This window comes from Drosophila miranda, chromosome 4, assembly GCF_003369915.1.
Source record: "Drosophila miranda strain MSH22 chromosome 4, D.miranda_PacBio2.1, whole genome shotgun sequence".
NCBI lineage: Eukaryota > Metazoa > Arthropoda > Insecta > Diptera > Drosophilidae > Drosophila > Drosophila miranda.
In genome coordinates, this window is record NC_046677.1 from 4,307,183 (window position 1) to 4,317,552 (window position 10,370).

General features: G+C 38.4%; 1 protein-coding gene across 3 annotated transcripts; it reads left to right on the plus strand.

Moving 5' to 3' along the window:
- The first annotated feature begins 204 nt into the window (after positions 1 to 204).
- On the plus strand, positions 205 to 7,784 carry LOC108163317 (choline/ethanolamine kinase). Of its 3 annotated transcripts, none has more exons than XM_017298542.2 (8): positions 205 to 670; positions 5,219 to 5,325; positions 5,391 to 5,742; positions 5,812 to 5,964; positions 6,031 to 6,413; positions 6,473 to 6,541; positions 6,826 to 7,249; positions 7,395 to 7,488. In XM_017298542.2, exons 1-8 carry the CDS (start codon positions 650 to 652, stop codon positions 7,455 to 7,457), a joined length of 1,572 nt encoding a protein of 523 aa, XP_017154031.1. In that variant the 5' UTR covers positions 205 to 649; the 3' UTR covers positions 7,458 to 7,488. The 3 variants fall into 3 exon arrangements, with proteins under 3 accessions (XP_017154031.1, XP_017154032.1, XP_017154030.1); XM_017298543.1 differs by lacking the exons at positions 205 to 670; positions 7,395 to 7,488 and adding exons at positions 3,937 to 4,301; positions 6,685 to 6,746 and having other exon boundaries at positions 6,826 to 6,918; XM_017298541.2 differs by lacking the exon at positions 205 to 670 and adding an exon at positions 3,938 to 4,301 and having other exon boundaries at positions 7,395 to 7,784.
- The last annotated feature ends 2,586 nt before the right edge of the window (positions 7,785 to 10,370 follow it).

Genomic DNA, 10,370 nt, shown 5'->3' on the forward strand with positions numbered 1-10,370 from the left:
ATAGTAAACAAAAAACTGGTTCCGAGTCAATAATACAACGCATTTAAAAATTAAATAAAAAATAGCTTAAGCTGTTTAATGAATGGGCTGTAATTTTTATTCGACAGCTCAATCAAACAATCGCAATTCTAAACTTCAAATTTTATCATATTTTACAACAAACAAGTCGAAATAAATAATTTCGGTATTTTTTAGGTCAAACTTTACTTTATAAATTCAAACAAGTTCCACGTCAACCCGGGCAAAAACAATTCGCATTGCAAAGAAAATATAAAAAAAATGATAAGACAGCAAGTACGGCTAAAAGAGAGCGCGATTTGTCTTAGCTAGCAGCTCCGATCAACAATTCACAGTCGGAAAAAAATCGTACTCGCGAGTGGACGTGGAAAAAGCTCCTGTGAAACGAAACGAAACTGTTAACTGAAAACTGAATACGCGCATTTAAAAGCACTTGCTATTACTTTATTATTACTCGAACGTACCGTTTCTTGTTGTTGTAACTATATTTAATATTAAGAAAACGAACAGTTGAAGTGCTCTGCCTGGCCTGGCGCGTGTTACCTATAAACAGAGGGTTTGTGTGTGTGCCTGTGCGTAGTACCGGAATTGGCAAATAAGATAAACATTGCAAAGAAGAGAGGACAAGAGGATGGCCAGCAACTTGCAAACGGTAAGACCCACTCAAAAGAGTGATAAATAAGTAAAGCTTGCGAAATATTAGTAAGCGGCAAAAGTCAAAGACTGCATACTGCGTTTTCGACCATGCATCGATTATCTCTCCTCTCTGTATGCATTGCGGTGTGTGGCAGTGTGCGTGTGTTTTGCCCACGTTTTCCCACACCTTTCGTTTCGTACCTTGACCGGTGTCTGTTGTTGTGGTAGAGCTTTTGCGTATGCAGATTTGGTTTGCTTTTATTTTCGATGGAATGTTGCGAAGTTTTGACACCCTAGTAGTCTGTTTTTATCAGTTCCTGTCAAGTTTGATTTAATTGTTGTAATCCCTAAAGCTTATTTTCATACCAGTTTTATCTTAGATGTGAATAGTTCTTATCATGAAATAAATCCACCTTATATATGATACATTCCACCATATACTAAGAGTATTCATATGAAGCCCTGCGAATCTCTCAAGTCTCCTTTCATTGGTAAAGACATGAGAACACGTTGTTGATTTTGCACGTTCCCTGGAGATCCGCAATCGTTCAGAAACATTTATAATCGCCATTGGCCGATTGCCTCTTCGTACATTGACGCCACACTCTTTTATAAAACATGACAAGGTTTTTGGTCTTATCAGTAATAATCTCTCGCTGTTTCTTCTTTTACTACGCGAATTTCTTTGCTCTCTGACAAAATTGGGTTCTTTCAGGACAGACTACGAGTAGATTGTGGATTTACGAGAAGTAGGGAATAGATCCGACGACATTGTTGCGGTTAGACAGAGTCATCGTCTCACGTGTTGCGGCTTTAACTCGTACTGTTGCGCAGTTCATAATCGGTTTCAGATGAATAATGTAATGGGTTTTAATATTACTCACACGATCGTTTCGTTGTTGGTTTGGGTAACTGGGTACTTCCCAAAGGGGTTTTACGGGTAACTCATTTGCACGTGACCTTCCCGTATTCGCAAATGGGTTTATAATCACCCTTGTGACTCGCTAAAGTTTAATGGGCAAATGGAGATAATTTTAAATCCCATTATTCCGAGGGATTATTACTATCTGTAAAATTGGGGTTCATTATATTTATTTCTTTTATAAATATTAGTGCATCATATTAATATTTATCATAACTGCATATGATTCATACACAAACAAAGGGTACAAAGTTTCTTATGGCATGCCAACACTCAGAAAAAAATGGCGTTGTAAAAACAAATACACTTATAAATTTAAAAAAAAGAAAATGCAATTTAAGTATACTTAATATAATAATTAATATAATATATATGATTATTTCTAATTTAATATATTACATTTGTAGAGTATTATCTTTAATCTAAAATAGGAATATTTAATTTAAATATGAAATATATTTATTTTATATAATTTCTACTCCCAAAGAAAATCTACATATGTATGTAAATATATTTTTATTTAAGACTAAATATTAAAATGGCAAGGCTTTTTTCTTTGAATGTACATCAAATCACATGGTCCCTCTATCTTGAAGTACTTTAAACTGACGTAATAGTAGTAAGGCTTAGATTAAAACAAATTAAACGAAAAATTAACGATTTATTGCCATCTTGAAATGATTATATAAACGCCAGGCAAGTATTTCGAGGAAGGAAGTAGCTAGAATGCGAAATCTAATCAAATGAAATGTGTATTTTTTTGGCTATTCAGGTTATCAGCCTCAAAATGTGACCTATATAGTGCTTAGGAGGGCTCAAAAGTATCAAGAAAATATATATACATATGTACATAAGTATATTGCCAAATTCCCGGGAATTAAGTAATGAGGAATTTTATCTTTTTTTTTTACTCTTTGACTGTCTGATTCAGCATTTCACAAAATATTAGATCTATAAATTCCGGCAAATAATTAATTTATTGCAGCGCCTAGTGCTAAGTGGTTTAGGTATTTAGCACTCCTATATAGTGTTATAGTTTGCTGATAACAACCCGCTACGCAACTATGTATGCGTATGATAAGGCCCCGCAACAGCCAATTGAGGCGCACATTTTTTGGCCAAAGCCCCAAATGAGATATTGTCTATTACAATTTCCCCCCCCCCATGTCCATTTTTCTTGTAGTCATGGATTTGCTTAGTTATTAATAGATTTGATTTGCTTAGTTATTTACATGATAGTATGTAATGCCACCGCGAGTTTCTTCAACACGAACACAACGGCCTGAAACGGCAATCAAAACTTGATAAGAGGTTTGGTCCGGCTGCGTCGGGTGCCTCTGCTCGTACTCTGCGTTTTATTGTAAATAGAAGTCCAATGGAATGGAAGATTTTCATGTTGCGTGGAAAATTCCATGGATTAGACGAGAGTTGCAGCTGCCTCTAAAACTAAATCATCGCAGATTGAAGTTGGGCTTTGCTCTTGGAGGTACAAATAAACCCAGTTGTTACAAAATGGGTCTTGGGAAATATCTAAGATATTTAGGTAACAAATTATGGTTTTAGAAGTGTTATTATATTCACTTTTACAAAATGTATTAGCTCGTCAGGATATGCCCCAAAACCACTCTCTTTTTGAAATACATTCTATATATGAAATCCGTATCTCAGAGAATGGGTTCAACGAACGCCATTGAATGTTTTGTGCAAATATTAAACAATCTGTTTCCTGTTGAGAGATGCAATAATCGAGTGTACTTGACCATGTAAACCCAACCTTTTGCCATAAGGCTGCTTATATGTGTATAGTATATGGTAAGAGATTGCCAACCGACAGGTGTGTGTGGTTAAATATTAATCTTATCTGTCAATGACAAAGAATTACAAGCAATTATGGCCCAAACCCCAGACAGCAGACAGCAGACACCAGACACGTTTCAAACTATTTTCTACCTGACGTTAAGGGTATTTTTCGGTGCCGCAGGAACATCTGTTGAAAATCTCAGATGCGAAGGTGTCTACCTACACTTGGCCCAAAATTGAGAGGAATCTAAATTTTAGAAGCCTTTTCTTTCGACATTTCAGTGAAGTTTTATATAATTATATAGGTGAATGATATACATGTCCGAGTGTAGGAGGAAGGAAGGACCTCTGGGTCTATAAGGAAGCATATGTTTACTATGGCAACCACGTCAGAAGGGGGTGGCCCGTGGCCGGCCGGTGGTGGTTTGATTTTTAATGGTGGTGCAACAGCAACAACCACTGTAGAAAGTTCAGCCAGGGAGAGAGAGTGCCACAGAGAGAGGGAAAGAGCGCGTATTATAAGTAGTTTTCACATGCTCTGGGTCGACGTCTTTCGATGACTTAGTTTGTTTTTGTCCGCCCAGATGTGAAGAACAAATCGCTGCTGAAAATCCAACTGAAAAAAGACTCTCTTTTTTGCCGTTTTATACTACATATATATCTGTAAATTCCTGTTGTGGTGTGCCTTTGCGACTATTTTGTCAGATTTATATAATACCATTTATATATTGTATATCGTGTCTGTTTAATCGGTATATTTTGATATCTGTAAACTATACAAAATACGCGTAGCATGAGACAGCGAATTTGTGGCAACAATAAAACAATAAAACGTCGCCAAGAGCAGCAGCAGGAAATTGTTGAAAACTGTTGTCTAAATAAACGTTGTAAATATGATAATATTTGGCAACATTTTAAGCGAAATGTAAGAGTTATTTATCATGTAATATATGGTTTAAATATGGTTGTTTTTTGGTGAAGAGTACTTTAACTGACTAATTTTATATGGTTTACCGGATTTTGTACATTTTATCATTTGTTATAATCCTTAATATAAATATTTTTAAGAATTTTAATAGTTTATGCATGGTAATACGTTTTCTGATATTCTGAATCAGTTTAAGTACGTTTTTAGAGCAATTATTCGTGTAAACTTCTAGTACGTTCCATGAAAATACAAAAACTGCAACTTTAAAGCAAACATTTTATATATTGGAATACTTCTATTATTCATTTCTGGTATTTTAAACATTTTATAATACTTGAAAAGAGTTTTAGAATAATTATTCATCATGAAATGCTGGTATATTCCATGAAAATACTTTAAGAACTTATAAGAAACATTTGATGTACTGGAATACTTGTATTATACTTTTTTTTGGTATCTTAAACATTTTATAATCTTTGCAAACAGTTTTAGAATCATTATTGCTAGGTAATTCCATAAAAATACTAGAACAGGCAACATAAGAACTTGACATAGCTATTTCTTGGAACGATTTTAGCACTGGAATACTGCACTTAGTTTAAAATTACCTTGTGGTGACTTCCTAGTTGAATCAATAATGATTAAAAATGCAATTGTTTTTGGTCACCTTGGCTTACCTTCTTTTCAATCAATATACTCGTATATTTGTCATGCCTGTCGTCTGGGGCCACTAATTGCATTTGCATTTTAGCACACGAGAATGGATTTTTGGTATTTTTAGTACTGCAGCCCCCCAGTGCCAGCCCCCAGGGCCAAAAAATTGTTTTGTCGATTCGCATGCAAAAATTCTCTCTTTGCCTCTCTCTATTTCCGAGCTCTCTCTGATAGTAATTGTTATACTCTCTCTGTTCTAGGCAACCCTTGAGGAAATTCGCCATGCGGCAGCACGCATCTGTCGGGACTATCTAACCGGTCGCTGGAAGGTCGTAACCCCAGAATCTTTGGTGGTGAAACGCATCAGGTGTGTGTACCATAAATTCCAGTCAAATCTTTGCTTGAAAATAACTCCAAATCCCTTTTTTCTAGTGGCGGTCTTTCAAACTTTTTGTATTACGTAAGTCTGCCCGATTCGGATGCGGATGAGAATGAGAACGAAGAGCAGGGACTATTGGAGCAGCAGGCGAATGGCCATGTTGCCAAAGACAACGTCATAGTTGCCGATGCCGGCGCCACAAACATTGTGTCCAAAAATAGCCCAGACTTTGCACGCAATGGGGTGGAGGTGGAGGTGGAGTCCGAGACCGCGGGTGGGGCGGCAGACGATGACGACGCAGCCACGAGCGCCAAGCAGGCGCACAAACGTCAGCGTTTCGATAGCGATAGCGGCGATTCGAGTTCATTGAAACGATTGCATGCCCCCAAGCAGGAACCCCGTGAGGTAGGTCCATGCGCACGGAGAGACCAGACCCCGCCCTCTTGAATGTCTAATCATTGCATCGTTTTGCAGGTCCTGCTGCGTATCTATGGACAAACCCATGGAGATCATGCGCTGGAGAGCATGATTACCGAATCGGTTGTGTTTGCACTGCTCAGTGAGCGTAATTTTGGACCCAAACTGCATGGCATCTTTCCCGGCGGACGCATCGAGCAATACTTACCGGTATGCAGGGGATTTAAGGACACAAATTGGTTTAGTTTTTAAAATAAATCTCGATTTTGTTTACAGGCACGTGCCTTGGCCACAGCGGAGTTGGCCGAACAGCGTATCCTACTGAAAGTGGCAGAGAAAATGGGTGAAATCCACAGCCTGAATATACCCATGTCCAAGGAACCCGATTGGATCTGGAATTGCATGCAGCGTTGGGTGACCAGCTTCGAGAGCATTGTCAAGGGCAAAATCCAATCGAAACCGGATTCCACAGTGCTCCAGAAGCAAAGGGAACTGATGCGCACCATTGACTATGTGCAGGAGATAGCATGGCTGAGATCGGTGATCGAGAGCGGGGAATATCCCGTGGTCTTCTGCCACAACGATCTGCAGGAGGGAAATATACTGTTGCGTCAGGCGACACCAGAGCGTACGCCTCGAGAATCCATCAGTAGCTTGAGGTACAAGGATGATTGATTTCCCACAGGAGACTTGTATTAATCGATTGTTTATTTGATAGATCCAATTTTGATGAGACATTGGGCGACAGTTTGGATGGCAACAGCAATCTGTCGGAGCCAGAAGTCAAGTAAGTAGACCAACGGATCTGTTGAGCTGCTAACCCGTGTATTTTGTTGTTGGCCGCTCTAACCAGTAACTAACTCCTATTGCAATATATTGGCCTATACCGTACATGCTCTCTGCCCATATAAAACTACCCTACAATTCTAGATGGAGACAATTTTTGCTGTTGTAAAATTTATATGTGCTGGCCAAAAGCAAACAAAATACAGGTTATCCACATGACATTCACTTTTAAATCCTAAACTAAACTTTGCAAAAAACCGCCCATGGTTTTCCTACAACCTCTAGCAAATCGCACAGCTCGTCCTCGTCATGTCCCGAACTGTTGGACACCACCGATGATTCAGCCCTGGACACCAGCTTCACCAACGATAATGAGCCGGATCTTATTATCATTGACTTTGAGTATTGTGCCTATAACTATCGTGGCTACGATCTGGCCAATCACTTCATCGAATGGACCTTTGACTATACCAATCCGCACTTCCCATATTTTCATCATAATACAAGCAATTATGCCACCGCCCAGCAGAGACGCGATTTCATTGTGAATTATCTAAAGAAATATCACGACGATGAGAACTATAATCCCACGGTACAGGAACTGGAGAATGTGGACTCCGAGATACAGTTCTTTACGATGATGTCGCATCTGTTCTGGAGCCTGTGGTCGGTGATTAATGTGACATCAGCCATAGAGTTTGGTTATTGGGTAGGTTTTTCGATAGAAGTAAGGTTAAGGAATCAATGCCAACGAGACGTCTACTCGCTCGAAATGAACGAGTGCATGCATTGCTTCCTTTACTTAAAAATACCTTGCAGAAATATCTAATTTCCCTCCTTATTTCTTTTCTAAGGAGTACGGCATTGCTCGAATTCTGGAATATCAAAAGCTAAAGGCCGCCTTTCTGGCCAAATGATTAGCCGTATGGCATTCTAAGGGCAACACAGACACACACACACTGATCAAGGATCAAATGCATCATAATCAATCTTCAATATTCACTTGTATCGAATCGAAAAACGTACTTAAGTGACCTTAAAGAATTAGAAGACCCAGTCCCCCGCCCAAGGAATGAATTTGAGCAGAGACATGGACAATGCCGGCGCTTTTGAATGGATTAAATTGAATAAATTATTTTTGTATAGAACAATTAGCGACTTAGAATCGATTAATGCTGAGAGGAGAAAAACGAGTCAGAAGATACCAATTAAAGCTGTGATTATTGCATGAGACAGATGACGGATAAATACAACAATTTTACTAGCAATACTGTGAAGGCTGACCAAAAAAGGCCTCACAAAAAACAGATTCGATAGAAAGTATTACAGGCAGCATCTCTCCCCTAGGATCCCTCTTGGATCAAGCTTCTCCCCCAAAGGGTATACGGAAAAACCTTCGAATTTATTACTTATTCGAATTTGTGTAAAGAGAAAATTATGATTGTACTTTCGGATCTAAGTATTATTTTGTATTCTACTTAATTCGTTCTGTTTCGGTTCTGTTCCCACGAGAGCCTGCCTGGTATTCCGTTCAGCAGCCCCAGCATAGACAGGCAAGACAAACATGTGTTTTTATGTACCTCCACCTATCCTTACGCCCACATATTCCTTAATAGAATTTAGTCGTAATATATTTAATGTTTTTCATATTTTTTGCGCCTATTTTTAAATAAATAAATATATATATTTTAGAAACTTAAAATTGTATTTTCAAGCATAAATTAGGGGAAGATTATAAGCAAGATAATCCTGTACTTTACGATGGACATGTTCTATAAAATTATTGTATTCCGATCATGAGAATTGCTCTTAGCTTACGATAATCCTTTATCTTAGAAACGTTTCATCTGAAACCAGGAATACCATCCATGTCTTATTAACTTTTTCTAATCATTTTCTGATACCTTTTGTATTCCCCTTTAAATGGTTTTGTAACCCAGAAATTATAAATTTTTCGAATCGGTATGAATAACCGAGTTGATATATTCCTGTGTAAACTAATCTTTCAGCTTGGAAGATATTTCAATGATTCTTTATTTTATGAGTAGGGAGATTATTTAATGGGATCAGTCACCTATATAATATAGCTGTCTTGTTTTATAGAAACAACCGGTTTAAAAAGCAACAATACGATTATTTTGTATCTCATTTTAAGAATATTGTTCCACAATGTCTTCTTTTATAAATAGAAACATCATTTGGTGGAATCATTCCGATTGGACCACTATATCATATAGCTACCACAGAAAGAATCACTTAAGGAATGCAAAGTAAGGAGAAAAGCCTTTATAATTCTACAGATCATTTAACCAATCGTTAGCATTTGTGAGACAAGATGTTTCTACATATCTCAGAAAGATTTTATCGAAATCGGAGCAATATTTCTTATGGCTTTCATAAGAACGATCGATAAAAATAGGTTTTTTTGAGAAAACTCTATTTTTTCCCAAATATTATCCAAATATAATTTCATATTTGTCTTTTTGTGTGTACTTTTACAGACTTTTAACTAAAAAAATTAGTTCATTTGACTGATTCCTAACTGATTTTTAGAATCCCTTCCTTAAAATATCCAACAATCCTCTTGCACTTCCAAAGAAAATACATATTCTCTTCCCCTTTGATAGACAGTATCCAGGGATTGGGTTTTCTGCAGCCGAACATAACGTTCATATCTGATTAATTGGAGATTTCTGTCAGCCAGGACACAGAGCTGCTGTTGTTCTGCTGAATAGGAACAAATCATCTGCCAAGAGGTCGACTGTCGACTGTCGACTGTCAGCCCGGCTAATTTCCAAAGAGGAGCGAGAGAGAGGAAAGGAGGCGCTCCCTCCCAATTACTTGAATCCTTTGACATTAATTCAAAACACAATGAGCGGCTGGAGTGGGTAGAGTGGGTGGGGAGGGGGCGACCAACAATGCCACGCATCTTTAATTAATGCAAGACCAGCAGGACGAAGGAGCAACCAGAAGGACCATTTAAATGTCTCTGTCCCTGTCCCGGCCCCAGTGACATGACGATCTGATGGTCTGTCTGTTCCATGGGCATGTCCGTGTCTTGTCTTGTGGTCTCTTGCATTGCACTTGAAACCATTCGGAGGAGCCTCGCCTTGGCTTGGTCCTTTATGCAATGTAATGTACGCCTCGATGGGCAAATGCAATCCCAAGCAATTGTCTGCGGGCTGCAGCCCTACAGGGTACAGTCCTGTGCTGCCAGGGACAACTATTGTTTAAATACGAGCAGCACAAACACTGTGTTGACACTGGGGAATACAAAATAGAAAATGGTTTTTCGATTGCACTGCCCCACATGTCCTTCTTCGATGTCGTCTCCCAGAGACAAGCTACGTGACGACGACGATGATGATGATGAATTGTTGTACTGATAGTCCTGTCCCTTTCTCTGTCTTGTGAAAAACCCCCAAATCAGCAAACGAAATTAATTAGCAGGGTCTCTCTCCCGTGATTGACTATTTGTGATTGACAATAGACAAGTGGATGTGTGGTAGGGGAATACAAATGGTATATTTCAGTAGAGGAACAAAAAGCAACACAGATACCACTAGTTATAGTTGAAGATATTTTTATAATAATTGAGCAGGGAATGGAAGGCAACAAAAGTAATGAACGAGTTGTAGGGGGAAAAAAAACAATAAAATTGAAAAGGGAAAACTGCAGTCAAAAGTTGTAAAAATACAAAATAATAAATCAACTTTTGCGTGCACTTGAGAGGAAATGTTGAAGGAGCCCTGAGCAGGAGAAAGGGAGTAGGCGTGGAAGTTAGGATCCCCAGATAGAAGAGCAGTTGAACAGGGGGAAAGGGACAGAGA

Bases quoted from the DNA above. Each gene is read 5' to 3' on its own strand.
- LOC108163317 (XM_017298541.2), top strand. From the start codon at position 4,170: ATGAGACAGCGAATTTGTGGCAACAATAAAACAATAAAACGTCGCCAA. The intron at 4,302-5,218 runs GTAAGAGTTATT...TCTCTGTTCTAG, and splicing joins GGCAACATTTTAAGCGAAAT to GCAACCCTTGAGGAAATTCG. The intron at 5,965-6,030 runs GTATGCAGGGGA...TTTTGTTTACAG, and splicing joins GCATCGAGCAATACTTACCG to GCACGTGCCTTGGCCACAGC.